The sequence below is a fragment of the Panthera uncia genome, unplaced genomic scaffold (assembly GCF_023721935.1).
Source record: "Panthera uncia isolate 11264 unplaced genomic scaffold, Puncia_PCG_1.0 HiC_scaffold_1637, whole genome shotgun sequence".
In the NCBI taxonomy this organism is placed as follows: Eukaryota; Metazoa; Chordata; class Mammalia; order Carnivora; family Felidae; genus Panthera; species Panthera uncia.
In genome coordinates this window covers 23,195-43,342 of record NW_026058291.1, presented here as the reverse complement: position 1 = coordinate 43,342, position 20,148 = coordinate 23,195, and the positions used below count along the sequence as shown (strand labels likewise).

Sequence of the window (20,148 nt, the reverse complement as noted above, 5' to 3'; positions counted from 1 at the left end):
ACAAACCTACACATAAATTTGCAAATACTTTTTTTTTTTTTTTTTTTAATAGTCAGAGGTGGTGTATAATTTATCTTTGCTTTCCTCAAGAGATCAACAGTATAGGGGCTCCTGGGTGGCTCGGTCAGTTAAGAGTATGACTTTGGCTGAGGTCATAATCTCACAGTTCATGGATCTCGTGGTTTGTGTATTAGAGTCCCATATCGGGGTTGCTGCTGTCATGCAGAGCCTGCTTGGAATCCTCTGTCTTCCTCTCCCTCTGCCCCTCACCTGCTTGTACTCACGCTCACACGCATTCTTTCTCTCTCTCTCAAAAATAAGTAAACATTAAAAAAAAAAAAGAGATCAGCAGTATAGTGTCTTCTTTATATTAGGTGCTCAATAAATTAATGATTTGTGAGGCAATAAAGATAGAAGATGTAATATTCAAACAATATTTGAGTTTCCTTCTAACCAATTGAGTGATTAAAAATGAACAAAATAACTCTGAAATTGATACTTAATGAGTTTTTTTTTTTAATCATTGTTGTCACCCAGTTGTCCATGTTCATTGGGAACATAATTTCAAAAAATTTTAATCTAAACCATCTATTTTCGTTAGTAATTTTATGCCTTCTGGCAAAACTTTTATAACAGTATTTATTAGTGAAGTTGACCACTTTGAGTTCACATTCTCTGGCATTGTGTTGGTGAAATAGAGATGAATACCTTTGCACCATTTAATCTTTTTCTACGTATTCAAGTATTGATGTTTTAAATTAAACTATTTTTCTAAATCACTAGTAATACAGATTATCTCACCAACATTGAGAATTAAAAAACGTAAAAAAAATACAAAAAATCCTTAATTTGTCTTGAGAATACTGGCTGCTATTAATGTTATTACTAATATTTGCTTATTGTTTTTGTAATACTTACTGATGTGGAACTTATTCCTGCCAAGGTTCAAAGGGGAATCTTTTCTAATTTTGAAATTCTTCCAAAAATGGTTTACTAGTGACATCTGCTGGTATAATGTGGTAATAAAGATAAAAGTATCTCCTGGAAGTAATTTCATGGAAGTTAAGCATGAAACAAAGAATCTTTGTGGGCAGAATTGTTTTTTTAACTATCATTTACACTTATAATTGAAAAAAAAATGTGTTTGTGGGCTCCCCTTCACATTGGCATTTGACCAAGTATATTCTAATAACAATAAACTTTATACTTTCTCATACACTATTTAATTGTAGCCTGAACCTCTATAATTAGTTGTGTCAGCTACGTTGTTTGATATAGTGCTGCAATTTTTTCCTCCTTCTCTTTCCTGCACATAACATTGCAAATGTAGAGATTCATTAACTATGATGGAGTCATACTAGTTATTTATGTCATTTACGTAGGTTAACTGTAATAGAAAAGTCTATGTATACATGCATTATATGCATTATATTTTTATGCACACTCAAAAATAACAACAAGACTTTGTATTAGAGAATGATTTTATTAGAAAGAGAAAGGACTTTGTTTCCCCCCACCCCTTTAGAAGAGATTTTCTGCACTATAAAATATGGAGGAATTAAATATTCTCAGTCCTAGGATATTTTCTCTATTGGCACTTATCTCCTAGATGATTGTATCTAGTCCTATGGATTCAAGTTCTGCTTATAAATGAATCAGACCTTTTCCTTGAACCCAAACCTGTCTAGCAGCTGCTTGCTTCATTAACATTTCCATTTATAGGTAACATGAATCTCGAACTTACCATGTCCAAAATAAAACTTTGATTTTCTCCTCAAACCTGTTTCTCCTATAGTCTTCTTCACTTGAGTGAATGGACATTTTATCCTTCTATTTGCTCAAACCCCAAATATTCTACTAATTAGTAAATTTTCTCTTTCTCGTGCACTACAAATTCAGTCCATCGAGAAATTCTACCAACTCTGCTTTTGAAATGCATTCAGAATCCTCCCACTTGTCTTTACCTCTTTCATTATCTAGTCAGGCCACAATCATCTTTCCCCTCCTGATTAGCCTCTTTGTTGTTAACTTTGTCTTCCTGTTGTTTTCCATCTAGCGGCCAAAGATAATCTTAAAATCTAAGACAGATCTTTGTCACTCTTCTGCTGAGAACCACCCAAAGTTTTCAGGGTGCCTAGAGGGCCATACAAGAATTGTAGACCACTCCTTCCCTCCACACTGTTACTGTGACCTCATTTCCTACCACTGCTTCCCTTCCCTGTTCGGCTCTGTCTACAGTAATCTACTTTGCTGTTCTCCTTACATGCCATGCACACTCCTCATCAGGGACTTTGTACTTGCTCTTCCTTCAAATCAATGCTGTTCCCTCGATTCTATAAGGCTTCTGATCAAATTATCAAATTTCACCTTCTTGGAGAGGCCCTCTGGACTACACTATGTAAAATAATAAAGCCTAACTCCCATCTGTTTCTCCTCTTATCCTGCTTTGTTTTTTGCCATAGCAGTTATCACCGCATGACATATTTACTTGTTTTGTCGTACCTTTCCCAGACATAGAGGGTCAGCTGTATGAAAACAGAGATTCTGTATTGTCTACTGTTACATCCTTAAAACTTAAACTTGTGGTTCCTCATAGTAGGCATTCACTTAATATTTGTTGAGTAAGTCAGTGAACCTTAATACGTGAATGGAGAATGTAATTTGATTTGCATTATAATAACCAAATCCATTAAATAGTGAGGCACCCTTCTAATGGGGTGTTTTGTATAAATCTTTGTGTGTGTATCGGACTTTATACATTTAATTCCAATTACAATAGTGTTTCCTAGTTAGGTTAAAGCTCAGACAATACCCTTGGTATCAAAATTCAGGGAGATATTACTATTTTAAAGATTCTTTTTATGGGAATAATTACTTTTTTGTTCTTTTGACATAGACATCTGACCCTCAATTACATTAACAGACCTTATACACATGAATGGAAAAAAGAATAGCCTCTTTTGAATTCGGGCTAAGACTTTATCAATATGAAGTGCTTCCCACAGGGTTCTGCTGAAAGAACCAAACTTCCATCATAATGAAATTGCAAATTCATTTGTGCATGCCCCCCCTTTTTTTTTTTGAAAGCTACTTTTTGATGTTTGGTCTGCAATTAGATTTATTGTTTAAGGTCACAAATATGCAATCCTGACTAGACCAAGTTGTCAGAATCCTTTATCTATTCAGCATTGCACAAAGATAAATGGCTATCTTTTAACAATAACATACCAAAGCCAAAAATTTGTTCCCCCTTGTATATAATCTTTTAATCAATCTGCCGCTGTTTTCCAGTCAATAGACTCTTAGCCTACCCCTTCACCACCCCACCTATCTAGAAATTGCCCAATTATGGGTTTTAAATTACTGAGAAACACTTTCTTTAGATGGAAAAGGATAAGTTTAAGAATTTTAATGCTACAATTTTCCCATGCACATTTTTAGCTTAACGTATGAATTACTTTGCCTTTACCCTCAGTCCGTGTGGGGTGGATAATTATGTTAGTATGTTCGCTAAATTCTTTGCTTACATTTCTCACTGCTAACATGACCACAAAGTAGGTCATGTTGCTTAATTGAAATGAATTCTTAAGTGTTTTAAAAGATCTCTGATCTTTTAAATTAAATTAAATTCTTTTCTGAGATTCTATGTGTCCTCCAGTAAAAATATATATATTTAAACTTGTTAAGATAGGTTTCTTATATTTTGTGCATTTCCTTTGTGACCTTTCATATAAAAGGCATACTGTGAGAATTGCCCAATTAGATTTGAGGCTGTACATTTTATCCAGGAATATCCAGTATCTAAAATTAACATACATTAGAGCGTCATTTTATCACCAATCTCTATAGTTTCTCCAAGGGATTTTGATATTAGATACCCAATAATTCTTTACTAACTTGATCATAACTTATAAAGCAGGACATTAAAACTAGTCTAGCAATTTTCTTGTTTTAAAATCTTCTTTAAATATTTTTTGCAGATCTGAGAATCATTTTTTCTTACTTGTCACACAGTTTGAATCTTCCCCCAATTAAAAGGAATACACTGTTTCAGAAGGAGGTATAAGAGAAAACCATAGCTTTTAATTCAGATGGACTTTAAAATTTTTTTCCTAAGTTCATATTGCTATTTATTTTGTGACCTCTTGGAAGTTGCTGCATTTGGGGACAGGAGTGGGGGCTCTGCCCAGCTATGGATTAGAGAAATACCTACTCAAAGAGGTGTGATCTAATTAAATGAGACAACACACATCAAGGGCCCAAAACAATGCCCAGCAATAGTAAGTACTCAGTAAATATTATTTGGGCTTCTGCACCTGTGCCCTCCCCTCAGCCCCACTCTGTTCCCCAGGATATGTTACTCGTTCCGATTGCGCTCGCTCAGAAGTTAAAACCGGTGAACTAAACTTGAGGCCTTTTTGTGTCTGCCAACTCTGCGTTGCTCCACGTTCACTGAATTATTAAGTAGGGAGAAGTCAGGACCTAGAATTGACCTATTCATAATACCCAGCAGGTGTATGTGGCCTTTTCTTCTCAACAAATTGCTCCCCTGGGGATTGCCTAAAGTGAAACACTCCACTCCCAGCCTCCAAAAATGAAGTCCACATGGAGCCCTGAGAAGATATACTTAAATCTGTCTTCCACCTGCAAATATGAGAGTTGAGCCTTAAATTATGTTAATTTGGCATAGGACATTTTAATCATCTTGTGTAAGATGGCTTGCTTCATTGTTTGTTGCATTTATAGTGCTCAGATCACTGTCCTAAAAGAGTTTCACCTTTTATTTATTTATTTATTTTTTTAAACGTTTATTTATTTTTGAGACAGAGCATGAACGGGGGAGGGTCAGAGATAGGGAGACACAGAATCTGAAACAGGCTCCAGGCTCTGAGCTTTCAGCACAGAGCCCGACGCGGGGCTCAAACTCACGGACCATGAGATCATGACCTGAGCCAAAGTCAGCCGCTTAACCGACTGAGCCACCCAGGCGCCCCAAGAGTTCCACCTTTTAAAAATAATCTATTTCAGGAAAAATTTTTAATAGCTATTTAATATACTACTTTATATCTCAAAACATGTTATCTTAGCATAAAATTTTTTATTGTTCTAGATGTAAAGATGGTTTGAAAGGATTTACATTCTCTGCCCTCAGGTAAGTAACGTATTTTATTTAACTTCATGTTAAGAAAGCATTTGCAAGTTAACTTTTTCAAAAAGTAATACCATTACATATATTATAAGAGATATTTATCTACTCAGTTTTCTAGCAGAAAATAATTGTAGAAGTCACAAAGTCACTTTTGTGATATTTCATTAAAAGAGTAACTTACTAGATTTCTTTTCCCCTAAAACCCAATCACCAAATACTTTTGGGGCCTATTGTGTGCCTCATATCATTGGATGTTAGAAAAGAATTACAAGAACTCTCTCTTTAAGGAGCTTTGGAAAGACAAAGCTACACATGGACAATGATTGCAAAATTAAATACTGAATTCTGTGGTACCACAGTCTGGACTTCATTAGGGCAGGGCTCATGTCAGACACATTTCGGATTCTTAGCTTCACTAGAGTCACTAGAATCTGCTTTTCACCCTGTAGCCCATCTCTTACCGTAGTTATTGGCAGATGGTAGATAACTGTGGAAATGTTGGTTAGCACCAACATTGTATATTATAGTTCACCAAGCATTTTCACATTGATTAGAAAATTTTCACAACAGTTCTGTGAGATGGGTATTTTTATGCCCACGTGTCATGAAGAAGAAATTGAGGCTTAAGAATCCTTGACTAATTTAATGTTCACACAGTGACTGTATATATATACTTACTTGAAACCTAATGCTCTTCTATTTTGTGTCATAAATTTTGCCTATTTTGTTCTCCTAAGTACATATAGTAGATGCTTAGTGAACATTAACAGTGTAGTATTCAATGTAAGTATAGGAGGGAAAAGAGTGGATTTCAATACTAGAAGATTTATTTTGAAGATCAAATGAGTTAATGCATGAAAAATGTTTAGAACTGTGCATGGCACATAGTACTCAAGAAATGTTGGCTATTATTATATTATTATTCTTAAAAAAATTTTTTTTAATGTTTATTTTTAAGAGAGACAGAGACAGAACATGAACAGGGGGTGGGGAGGTGGGGGTGGGGGTGGGGGCAGAGAGAGGGAGGGAAACACAGAATCCGAAGCAGGCTCCAGGCTTTGAGCTGTCAGCACAGAGCCCGATGCGGGGCTCAAACCCACGAACCATGAGATCATGACCTGAGCCAAAGTTGGACACTTAACTGACTGAGCCACCCAGGTGCTCCCTATTACATTAGTACTCTTATGGGGATAAGCCTTAAAGTGTACTTGAAGGGTAGCTTTAGAGAACTAGAAGGGAAGGGAAGAGGCTTCTGGGTGGAAGGGAATTATGTTAGCAAAAGCATGAAAATTATAAACCTGAAATGTGAAGTAAGAGTGGGAATTTAATTGGCATGAAAAGCTTATATTAGGGATTATAAGGTTTGTTTGTTTTTGTTTTTGTTTTTGTTTTTTTTTATGATGAATCAAGCAGGGCCACATTATGGAAGATCTGAACAACAACACGAAAAGAAGACAGATTTGAATTTGATAAGATGAGCAGTAAGGGCCCACTAAAGGTTTTTGAGCAGGGTAGTTGACATTATTTCAGAAAGATTAGTCTGGCCACAGTATTTGGGACCTTGTATAAAGAAAGAACAAGAAAGAAGAAAGATGAAATGAAAAGGACTGAGATTGGGTGATAGTGGAGGATTAAAGAGACAGAGGCAAAGTTGAGACGTGCAGTAGAAGAAAATGAAGACCTAATGCCCGATAGTTTCCTTTTTTCTCTTTCCCTCTAATCCTTGGTAGGAGCCAAGTGTTGAAAACCTAAGTACCTGACAAAAGGTACTATTAACAGAAAATCAGATGGCATGCAACAAGACTAGTTTGGGAGGGGACAGATTGAGTCCACTGTTTGAATATCTTTGGTTGTGGAAACTCTGTAGTAGCAATAACTAAGTATACACAGCAGTGATTTCTTCATATTATATTCTTCATTAAAAAATGATGGGGGCTCCTGGGTGGCTCAGTCAGTTGAGCATTTGACTTTGGCTCAGGTCATGATCTCATGGTTTGTGGGTTCAAGCCCCAGGTCGGGCTCTGTGCTGACAGCTCAGAGCCTGGAGCCTGCTTTGGATTCTGGGTCTCCCTCTCTCTGCCCCTCCCACACTCACACTCTGTCTCTGTCTCTTTCTCTCAAAAATAAATAAACGTTAAAAAATTTTTTTTTACAGATGATGAAACATTTTAGGAAATAACTTGTTGTTGCTGCTGTTGTTGCATTGGCTGTAATGGATTCTGTGTTAAATTGAAAGTTTAAAACAAAACCAAAAGTTGGTTTTCCTAAAGAGAAAACTTAGCCTTTTCTCCCGTGTCTCTCCTTAGGCTCCCAGAATCCTTACAAAAACTTAAAATGTGTCAGATATTTTTGTGTCTCTTCTTCAAACCCACTTAAAATGAAGGACTGGGCTGGACTTTTTGTACTTAGAATTTTCTCTGTATTAGAGGAAAATGTTCTGGAAAAAAATGGTTATTACTTATTGCTTAAAGTTTAGTAGAAGTTATGAGAGTAGATAGAAAGAGTCAAGAGTAGAACCAAAGGGGAAGAGCCAGTTCAGGAGCCTTAAGGTATAGTAAGCCTGGATCAACATAGTTTAATACTTAGAAGTATATACAGCTTGGTGGTTAAGAACCCAGGATTTAGAGTCAGACAATTCTGATTTCAAATAGTTACTGTTATTGGCTGTGGGCAAGGTTTCATGCTCACTCTCATGGAAATTATGGCACCTAGTTTGTAGTGTTGCTATGAGGGTTAAATGATTTAATATCACTACTGTACCTATCATTTAGTAAATGCTCCGAAAATGCTAATTATTACTATAGTCACTCATTCAATATATATTAATTAAATATTTACTGTGTGCCAGACACTATACCAGTCATTAGGGTATAATAGCAAAGAAGATGTACAGAGTCTCTCAAGACCCCACAGTTTAACGGGAGACGTAGCCTACTAACAAGGTACGTCTACTATTGGGGATTTATTGGGACATGATAGCACAAAGGAAGGATTGCTAACTCACTCCAGTTTAGGCAGGGACAGCTTCTCTGAGGAAGTTACCTCTAATCTGAGATGGTCAGTCCTGGCTAAAAGAGCAACAGTGTTATGAACAGTGTAAGAGAGATTATTATAACTGTTCCAACATAGTTTTTATCTTGTTCATAAAGAACAGTAGTACAGATCTTAAACTGTCCATGCACACCCATGAATAAGAACCAAATTCTTTTGGAATGAGAGCTACTTAGACTGCACAACTGCCATCTTGTGGCACACAATCTCATTGCATATCCCTTATGATTTAATAAGCTAGATGTTTTATCAAGTTTGTCCTAACAAACTTGGGTTGCAGTTGATAGTAATAGCTTTTTTTCACCTCTCTTTTCTGAGTGTTTACATTTTCTTACTGTGTTTGTCATAGGTCCCACGTTCCAGAACCTTAGTGTAGTATTATAGATCCCTAGGTTTTGTTTGCATTTTAAGGTATTTCCTGACAGTTCGGCAGGTAGAGTTCTCTTAGGAAAGCTTAGTTATTCTTTAAAAGAACAATGACTCTTATAGTGAAGGTACAGACAGCAAAAATGAAAACAGATGAAGGATACTGATTGAGGGATATCTAATGGTGGCAACTCTTTCATTCTTCCTTTCTTTTTTTCCCCTCTCTTTTCTTTTTGCATTGTCTTTGGGAAAAAAATAGTCCAGTTTTAATGAGATAAGAATAGTGTCTTCTCCTTGATACTAAATTTCTCCAAAGATAAATAAATAGATTAGGATAACATGGAATTTAAGGTTTTCTAATGAAATTTTGTGAGAATACTTGGAATCTTGACTGTTTTATGATCCTCATTCTTCAGCTCCCTCCATTTCCCTGAGTATTGTTATATGAATTTCTACCGCAATGTGGCTATTTTATGACTCAAAGTGATGGGATATAACTTTATACTGAAAAATGAGAAACTCATTCAGTTGTAACTATTAGTAGAATTTAGAGCAAAAATAGAATTTTTGTGATCAATTAGTAGACCCAAGTAAATATTTCACCTGCTTCTTTGAAAAAACTTTAAGGTGTGTAATATCTTTAAAAAGTGGTGACTTAAGTTAAAACAGTGTGTCATAAAAGCTCTATGCTATATTTTACTTGGTTAATTTGATTTTAAAATACCTGCATTGTTGAGAGTTTAGGAAGATGGTGGAGTAGGAGGACCCTAAGCTCACCTCATCCCATGTTTACAACTAAAGATCATCCACATCTGTGTAAAATAACAGAAAGCAATCCAACTACTGACAGAACAAACTCCACAACTAAATGTAGAGAAGGAGCCACATTTAGGAGATTAGGAAGGGCAGAAACAGTGGTTGGGAGTGCCCACAGAAGGGAGGGAACTGTGGGTGCAGAGAGGTCAAAGAAACAGTCTTGCTCTTTCACACTTGGGAGCCCAAACTGGGAAGATGAATCCCCATAACATCTGGCTTTGAAAATCAGAAGGGCTGAATTCTATGGGTTTGTATAACTAGCAGGATTTAGAGCCTGGGGCTTAAAAAGTCAGCTGACTCAGTGCTGGGCAAGATGGGAGGGTGAGTGATAGCTGGGTCTTGCCCTTAAAAAGACCATAGACAACCTAGAAGCTACAGTTTGCACAGTGCCTGGGGCAAATGGGAGGGAGGAAGGTCTCCTTGTAGTGATTTCAAGTGTGTTGGGGGACTTCTCTGAGAACAAAGGAGCTGTCAGGCACCATTTTCCTCATCTGCCCCACAGTATAAACACAGGGCCACCTGTGGGAGGTGTTGCACAGATACTTGCTATCTAACCTGCTAGCGATGTGCCTTGCCCAAGTGTTCTCCTGAAGACTGGCCCACTCCAAGCCTGCTGGCCTCAGTCCTGGGCTCTGTGTAGATTTTGCTAACACCACCATCCCACCTCTGAGCCATCCTGCAGTCCTGCCTCCTCAGAGCTTGCAGCCAGAGTCTCACTAACACCACAGATAGCAAGCAAAGGCCACATCAAGCACAGAGTTGTAAAGACGTCTGGACTGAAAGAAAGTGACTCAGACACAACAGCAGGACACAAGCAACACAAACAGGAGATTCCCCTGAAGCACCAGTTCTGGTGAACAGGGGACATTGCATTGTAAGGCACTACAGGACCTGTTTTTCATAAAGGCACTACTTTCCAGAGTAGAAGATGTAGCTGACTTTCTTAACACAGACAAACCAACACAGAGTGATAGACAAAGTGAGGAAACAGAGGAATATGTTCCTAATGAAAAACAGGACAAAATCACAGCAGGAGATTAAGTAAAACAAAAATAATATGCTTGATAGAAAACTTGAAGTAATGACCATAAAGATACTCACTGGACTTCACAAAAGGGTAGGGGACATCAATGAGACCCTTGCCAAAGAGCTAAAAAGTAACATATCAGAGATGAAGAACTCAATAAATGAAATTAAAAATATAAGAGATGGAATAAATAGTAGGCTGTATAAAGCAGAGGAGCCTATAAGTGACCTGGAGGATAGAGTAATGGAAAGCAATCGAGATGAATAGGTGAGAGACAAGTAAATACTGTATGAGAATAGACTTAGAAAATTCAGTGACTCCATCAAGTGTAATAGCATTCACAGTATAGGGATCTCAGAAGGAAAAGAGAGAAAGGGAGACAGAAAATGTATTTGAAGTAATAATAGCTGAAAACTTCCCAAATCTTGTGGGGAGGGGGGGGGGGGTGTGGTGGTGGGGGCGGGGAACAGAGATCCTGATTCAGGAGGCACATAGATCCCCCAACAAATTCAACTTAAGGAGGTCCACACCAAGACACATCATAATTAAAATGATACAAAAAATAGTGATAAAGAAAGAATTTTAAAGATTACAAGAGCAAAGGAGACAGTTACATACAAAGGAAATCCGTTAAGGCTATCAGCTGATTTTTTAACAGACACTTTGCACACCAGAAGGTACGGGCATGATATATTCAAACTGCTCAGAGTGAAATGTCTTCAGCCAAGAATACTCTATCCAGCAAAGCAGTCATTAAGAATAGTAGAAGGAGTTTCCCAGACAAACAAAAGTTAAAAGAATTCATGACGACTCCACCAGCCCTACAAGAAATGCTCAGGGGGACTTTGTAAAAGGAAAAACAAAAACCGTAAGTAAGAGTGAGAAGAAACGAGAAGTACACAAACAAAAATAAAAACAAAGTATATCTAAAAATCAGTCAAGAGAAGCACAAAATCAAAGGATGTATGATACCAAATATCTGAAATGTGGGGAGGAGAGGAGTAAAGAATGAGTTCAAAAGTAAGCAACCATCAGCTTAATATAGACTTATATGCAGAAGGTGTTATGTATAAACCTAATAGTAACTACAAATCAAAAAGCAGTAATAGATTTGTAAAAAAAATAAAGAGTAAGGAATCCAAATATTTTTCTATAAAAAGTCAAGAAATCATGAAAGAAGAGAGCAAGAGAAGAAAGGAACAGAGAGGAACTACAAAACAACCATAAAACATGTAACAAAATGGCAATAAATACATTCATACCAATAATTACTTTGAATGTAAATGGATTAAATATTCCAATCAAAAGACATGGGTGACAGAATGGATAAAAAAGCAAGACCCATCTATATGCTGCCTATAAGAGACTCATTTCAGGCCTAAAGACACATGCAGACTGAAAGTGAAGGGATGGAGAACCATTTATCATGCAAATGGAAGTGAAAAGAAAGCCTGAGTACCAACTTATATTGGACAAAATAGACTTTAAAACAAAGCCTTCATGAAATTAGGGACAAAGAAAGACAATATGTAATCAATCATACAAAGCAGAAAATTCCAAGGAACTATGGCTTTGAATATCAGACCAGATGGACCTAACAGATATATTCAGAACATTCCATCCTAAGACAGCAGAATACAGATTCTTTTCAAGTGCACATGGAACGTTGTCCAGAATAGATCCCGTTTTAGGCCACAAAACAATTCTCAACAAATTCAGAAAGATTGAAGTCATAAAATGCATCTTTTCTGAGCACAACACTATGAAACTAGAAATCAACCACAAGAAAAAACATGGAAGGCACATAAATACATGGAGGTTAAATAACATGCTATTAAACAATGAATGGGTCAACCAAGAAATCAAAGATGAAATTAAAAAATACTTGAAGACAAATGAAAATGCAAACACAACAGTCAAAATCTGGGATGTAACAAAAACTGTTCTAAGAGGGAAGTTTATAGCAATACAGGCCTACCTCAGAAGCAAGAAAAATCCCAAGTAACCTAACCACACATCTAAAGGAACTAAAGAAAGAACAACAAACAAAACCCCAAACCAGCAGAGGGAAGGAAATAATAAGGATTAGAGCAGAAAAAAACAAAAACTAAAAATACCAACAGAACAGGTCAGTGAAACCAGGAGACAGTTCTTTGAAAAGATCAAAAAATTGATAAACCTTTAGCTAGATTTATTAAAAGAGAGAGAGGACTCAAAAAAATAGAATTTGAACTGGGAGAGATAACAACCAACACCACCGAAATACAAAAGATTGTAAGAGAATATTGTGAAAAAGTATATGCTAACAAATGGGACAACCTAGAGGAAATGGATAAATTCCTAGAACATATAACCTCCCAAAATTGAATCAAGAAGAAATAGAAAATTTGAACAGATTGATTACCAGCAATGAAATTGAATCACTAATCAAAAAACTCCCAGCAAACAAAAGTCCAGGACTAGATGCCATCACAGGTGGATTCTACCAAACATTTAAAGAAGAGTTAATACCTATTCTTCTCAAACTATTCCAAAAAATAGAAGAGGAAGGAAAACTTCTTAATTCATTCTACGAAGCCAGCATTACTCTGATACCAAAACTAGATAAAGACACTACAAAAAAGAGAACTACAGGCCAATATCTCTGTTGAACATAGATGCAAACATCCTCAACTAAATATTAGCAAACCAAACCCAATGATACTTTAAAAAATCATGCACCACAGGGGCACCTGGATGGCTCAGTCGGTTAAGTGTCTGACTTCAGTTCAGGTCATGATCTCACAGTTCGTGAGTTTGAGCCCCGCATCAGGCTCTGTGCTGACAGCTTAGAGCCTGGAGCCTGCTTTGAATTCTGTGTCTCCCTCTCTCTCTGTTCCAACCCCGCTCATGCTCTGTCTCTCTCTCCTTCAAAAATAAATAAAAACATTAAAAAAAATTAAAAAAAAAATCATGTACCACAATCCAGTGGGATTTTTTCCTGGGATGCAAGAGTGGTTCAGTGAGATTCATCATATCATTAAAAGAAGGGATAAAAAATATTTCAATAGATGCAGAAAAAGCATTTTCTAAAGTAGAAGATCCATTCATGATAAAAAAAAAAAACCTCAAAAAATAGGATTAGAGGGAACACTGCAACATAATAAAGGCCATATATGAAAAACCCACAGCTAACATTTCACTCAGTGGCAAAAAATGGAGAGCGTTTTCCCCCTAAGGTTAAGAACAAGATGGGGAAATCCACTCTTCCCGCTCATATTTAACAAGTACTGGAATGCCTATCCATAGTGATCAGAAAAGAAGAAGGAAGAAAAGGCATTCAAATTGGTAAGGAAGAAATAAAACTTTCACTATTTGCAGGCAACATGATACTATATATAAAAAACCTTAAAGACTCCACCTAAAAACTACCAGAACTCATAAATGAATTCAGTGAGGTTGTAGGGTACCAAATCAACATACAGAAATTCATGGTATTTTTATTTACTAATAGTGAAGCAACAGAAAGAAAAGATAGCAATCCCATTTACAGTTGCACCAAAGGTAATAAAATACCTAAGAATAAACTTAACCAAGGAGGTGAAAGACTTGTATTCTATAAAATAAAGAATACATATTTTTAGAAAACTATAAGACTTGTATTCTATAAAATATAGAATACATATTTTTAGAAAACTATAAAATGTTGATAAAAGATATTTAAGATGACACAAACAAATGGATGACACAAACTGATGCTCATGGGTCAGAAGAATAAATATTGTAACAGTGTCCTTACTACCCAAAGCAGTCTACAGATTTAATGCAATCTCTATCAAAATATCAACAACATTTTTCACAGAACTATAACAAATAGTCCTAAAATTTGCATGGAACCACAGAAGACCCCAAATAGCCAAAACAATCTTGAAAAAGCAAAGCAAAGCTGGAGGTGTCACAATTCCAGACTTCAAGTTATACTACAAAGCTGTAATAATCAAAATAGTATGGTACTGGCACAAAAATAGGCACATAGATCGTTGGAACAGAATAGGGAGCCCAGAAATAAGCCCATGTTTATATGGTCAATTAATGTTTGAGAAAGGAGGAAAGAATACACGATGGGAAAAAGCCTCTTCATAAATGGTGTTGAGAAAACTAAACAGCAACATGCAAAAGAATGAAACTAGACCACTGGCTTACACCATACACAAAGATAAATTTGAAAGGACCTAAATGTGAGACATGAAACCATAAAAATCCTAGAAGAGAGCACAGGCAGTAACTTCTCTGACATCGGACATAGCAACTTTTTCTAGATTTGTCTCCAAGGCAAGGGAAGAAAAAACAGAAACAAAACTGTGGCGACTACATCAAATAAAAAGCTTCTGTACAGCAAAGGCAATAATGAACAAAACTAAAAGCTTAGAGCGAGAGAAGATATTTGCAAGTGACATATTTGATAAAGGGTTAGTATCCAAAATATATAAAGAACTTATATAACTCAACACCCAAAAAACAAATAATTCAATTAAAAAGTGGGCAGATGAGAGGCACCTGGGTGGCTCAGTTGGTTGAGTGTCCGACTCTTGGTTTCCACTCAGGTCATGATCTCAGGTTCATGGGATCAAGCCCTGCATCAGGCTCTGTGCTGACAGTGTGGAGCCTGCTTAGGATTCTTTCTCCCCCTCTCTTTCTGTCCCTTCCCCACTCGTGCTCTCTCTCAATATAAATAAATAAAGATTTTTTAAAAAGTGAGCAGACGACATAAACAGACATTTCTCCAGAGAAGACATCCAGATGGTCAACAGATACATGAAAAGATGCTCACATCACTGATCATCAGGGGAATGCAAATCAGAACCACAATGAGATATCACCTCACACTTGTCAGAATGGCTAAAATCAATAACACAAGAAACAAAAGGTGTTGGTGTTCTTATTTCTCCAAATAGGAACCCTCTTACACTGTTGGTGGGAATGCAAACTGGCACAGCCACTTTGGAAAACAGTATGGAGATTCCTCAGAAAGTTAAAAAATGGACCTACCCTACAATCTAGTAATCATAGTACTGAGTATTTGCCCCCCCCAAAAATGGAAAAACATTAATTTAAAGGCATACATGCACCCTTATGTGTATTGCAGCATTACTTACACTAGCCAAATTATGGGAGCAGCCCAAGTGTCCATCAACTGATGAGTGAATAGAGAAATGGTATATACATATAATGGAATATTATTTAGCCACAAAAAGAATGCACTTTTGCCATTTGCAACAACATGAATGGAGCTAGAGTGTATAATTAATGCTAAGTACCCAGTCAGAAAAAGACGAATACTATATTATTTTACTCATATGTGGAATTTGGGAAACAAAAACAAATGATCAAAGGAAAAAAAAGAAAGAAAGAGAGACAAACCAAGAAGTAGAAACTTAACTAAGCAGAGAACAAACTGATGGTTACCATGGAGCAGGTGGGTTGCGGGCGTTGGGTGAAACACATGAAGGGTATTAAGAGTACACTTACCATGATGAGCACTGACTAATGTGCAGAATTGTGGAGTCACTATATTGTACACCTGAAACTAATATGACACTGGATGTTAACTATCCTGGAATTAAAAAAAAAAACTTAGTGGAAGAATTTGTATTAAAGAAATGGCTGTCAACATTTCCGAAGCATTCAGATTTTTAAAGCTTGTATTTCTAAAGGATAAGATTTTATGTAAATTTTGAAAAATCTTATTTTAAATGATAAGGTACTATCCAAAATGTATTTATATATTAACAAAGTCAAGTTTTTTTTGTTTTTGTTTTTGTTTTTTTTAAGGTGAAAAATTATTCAGATTGTGCTCTTTTCTTTAGGTTTATTGTAGGGAAGGAAGAAATTCCCACACATTCTTACTCACCAGAAGCGGCATATGCAAAAGTGGAACAGAAGACAGAGAAACATGAGCAAAAGCCAAGAAGAATGAATGTAATTGCTCTAATCAGGAAACTTGTGGATTCAGTGTAAGTTCTTTATCTTGATACTTAGCACACTTTGTCACTGTTTTCTATGATATTTGTACCATGTCAAAGTGTTTTTGTTTTCTTTTCAGTAATGATGTTTTTTTTTTGTTTTTTTTTGTTTGTTTGTTTGTTTTGCAAAAAAACAATGCATAGAGTTTTATAAAAGGCACATAATAGCAAGTCAATGTTATTTATTATTTTTGTCTGGACTATAGACCATCATATGGTCTTTTTAATAGATTTATATGAACTTATAATAGTTTTCTATGTCTAACTAGGCAGAGTTGCAGGAGGCTGGAATGGGGAACTTCGGGAAACAGATTAATATGTGCTAATCAAATATGCTAAGTGTAGGAAGGAGAAAGAAAAGTTCTGGGAGAGATTCAAGAAGATATAGGTACAAGGAGCAAACCTTAAGTAAAGGGTTTTGTTTTTTTGTTTTTGCAAGAGTGGAAATGTTCAGGGCTTTAGAAATGGAATAAGATAACTTTATTTGTATATTATACAAATAAGTCTGAATTTCATACAAATATTTGTATTTCTAGTATAGATATTGAAGAAAATTAATTTAATGATTTAAAATTAGAACATTAGTTAATAAAAATAATCTTGGTAGTGATATTTGAGAGAGTATCGAATGAATAACCAATATAGAAAGTTAGACATCGGTTATAGGAAGCTGAAGTGGGAATCAGAAGACCTATGTTAGACTCTCATTTTACCCCTTGCTGGCTTTGTGACTTTGGGCAAGTGATTTAACCACTCTGGATCCTAAAGTGCTCATCTGTTAACTTGGGTTAACGATCTTTGTTAAGGAATGCTGTATGCATTAAATGAAATAACATGTGAGTGGCCTCACATACATGAGCACAGTGTAGGTACTCAGAATTTTTACTGAATTTAAAGAGTTTGTCTTCATTTTAGTATACACCACATACAGAAGGTAAGAGGCAAGGAAGGGATAACAGATGGCAGGAATAATTGTGGTAGTGAACTTTTTAAAAGAATTTTATGTATATCTTTTTTTCTTGTTTTGATTTTTTCATTATGATAAGTATACTCCTTAATCCCCCATTACCTGTTTCATCCATCCCCCCATTCCCCCATTCACCTCCCCTCTAGTAACCATCAGTTTGTTCTCTATAGTTAAGAGACTGTTTTTTGGTTTTTCTCTTTTTCCTTTTTTCCCCTTTGCTCATTTATTTTTTTGTTTCCTAAATTCCACATATGCGCAATATCATATGGCTAAATAATATTGCACTGTGTGTGTACACACACACGCACATACATACATACCGCCTCTTCTTTACCCATTCATCAGTGAACACTTGGGCCGCTCCCATAATTTGGCTACTGTAAATACCATTGCAATAAACATAGAAGTGCATATATCCCTTTGAATTAGTATTTTTGTAATTTGGGGGTAAATATCCAGTGGTGTGATTGGTAGTGAACTTCTTAAGTAAGTTCAAAATAGTTATGAATCACCTAAGTGGAGAAAAGAGAGAGGGAATCCCTATTCATGGAAATCATGTTCACCAAGAATCAGAGGGAAGTGCAGAGAATGTATTATGTGGATGAATGATACCTTGGGTATCAGAGCTAATCAGGTCGTGGTAGAACTTGTCAGAGTACCCACTGCTGTGAGAGCAGATGCAGGGTAATGCATAAGCAGAGCAGATAAGACAGGAGATGGGGAGTCCAGGTTTTGAGAAGTTTTAAGAACAGACTAAGGAAAGATTAAATGACAGTATAGCTGTTATTAGAATTTAACTTCACTAGCAAAGAGAGTTTAACAATCTCTGTGTAGTTCCAGTAGCACTGGCTGAAGAATGTCTTTGAAGAGGACACTTAGAAGTATGAAGAGTGATGGTTTACATACGGCCACCCTTCTCTGCTTTACCTCTTTTAGGCTCCAGCTTTAAGCCCTCAACTTCACATGGCCAGACATGTCCCATCATTCTAGTGACATAAGGGCTACAGTCAGTAGGAACTACTGCTGTCATCCTTGTGTATGAAAGGCTGCCTGCATACTCCAGCTGTGGCTCAGAATTGGATTTCCCAAAAGGTTTTGCTAATCAATTTGAAAATGGAATTAGAGAGACCTTGAGCAAGAATATTACTCTACAAATTATTATCAACAAGAAAGTTAATGTAACCATGAAGATAATTAACTGGTCTGCAAGAGTTATAAAGACTACTCATTTTAGAACATGAATCCTTCAGAGGGAAAGGCGGAGAGCTAGACCCATGTTAGATATGTTACTTACTTTTTTAAGCCTCCAGTGAATGTATGTATAGTCCTGGAGTCAGCATCTTCAGTGTCTTGAACAGTAGTCTTCCTTGCAGAAAGGTTTACTAAACACAAGAGGACCAAGTGGTTTGTAGTCAAATCACAAATAACCTACTTTTGAATTCCCACATGATCTATTTCTATATTTATTTTTAAAATTGAATTTTGAATTCTAATACTCTATCATGTTTCTTTTCCAGATGTTTTCTTTCAAATATAATTAAGTATACATTCCAGTAACCTGAGCACTTTCCATTATGATTTTTGCTCAAGTACTGACTTCATGGATGATTTATGACTGTTATGCTCTTCAGTAAGCAACTTAAAGCTTCCAAAAGATTTGGCAGAGTATAGAGATAATATATACATATTTTTCATACTTAGTCACAAATATTTACCAATGTTTTTTCTGTTCCACATTTAAGTATTTTGACTGCAGTCACAAATTTTATGCACTGTATCAAATGCTGAACTGCAAAGAAAAAAAAATCTGTTATATTTGCTTTTTTATGTCCCAAGAAACCAAAAGATGTATGCATTTAAATATAAGTAGGTAATATTTTCTCCTTTTTAGGTTACAGAGTTTTAAGCACATATACACACATACACATATATAAACACATAATTTGTTATTTGTGTTTTATTTCAGATGTAAGCATGGACCAAGGCATAGATGTTGCAAACACTATGAAGATAATTGCATCTCTTATTGCATTAAAGTAAGTATATGAAAGTATCACTTTATTCGCTGCAGGAAATATGTATAGAAATAACTTTATAATTAAAACATGATTTCAAAGTAAATGGAAAAATTGACAGTAATTGCTATCATGCTTTGCATTTGACTTGAAAAATAAGGAATTTGTGAAAATTAGGTAACAATTTAGCTTTTAGTATTCACTTACCAGATCCTTTGTTAAATAATTTTAATATCCGCTTATTTAAAAATTAGTGTTAAAATTTCAAAGCAGAAGAGAAGCTGAAGCAACCATAGCAAAAAAAGACAGAAAAAGAAAGTTATTAAAATTTGTACTTTGTAATGTATTCGCATTAGAATACATTTTAGATCAAGGTCCCTGGAGTATGCTGTGTACTAGTGGGTGAGCAGTCTCATACATACACTGTGCACAAGCTGGTACGGTGGTATTTGGTGTTGGACTTGTAAAGTTGTTACGTTTTTTAACGCATGGATGTAACTGGAGCATGTCCACAGTTGCTCTATATGAAGGAAGTTAGCTATATCCACTGGCATAAATTCTTCACTCCATAATATGTTAGTGTACTGGAGTGTCTCTCCTCGCCCATCCCCCATTCTGTGCCTGTCATCCCCCCATCCTCCATTGCCACCAACTCTGGGACGGAAGTTATTTTAATTGCAGTTAGTCTGGCACAGGTGGCACCATCTGCTACAAGTTCTTTGGTTGTGGATGGGGCTCTCACAATCCTGATACTT

General features: G+C 36.0%; 1 protein-coding gene across 1 annotated transcript in view; it reads left to right on the top strand.

Moving 5' to 3' along the window:
• Positions 1-5,110: 5,110 nt before the first annotated feature.
• LOC125917269 (transmembrane protein 135) overlaps positions 5,111-20,148 on the top strand; it is a gene marked incomplete at its 5' end in the record, with an annotated part of 33,678 nt that continues 18,640 nt past the window's right edge. The window contains 3 exons of the mRNA XM_049623522.1: positions 5,111-5,152; positions 16,256-16,402; positions 19,345-19,414. Of these exons, the coding sequence (XP_049479479.1) occupies positions 5,111-5,152; positions 16,256-16,402; positions 19,345-19,414 (259 nt within the window). The remainder of the gene's footprint in view (positions 5,153-16,255; positions 16,403-19,344; positions 19,415-20,148) is intronic.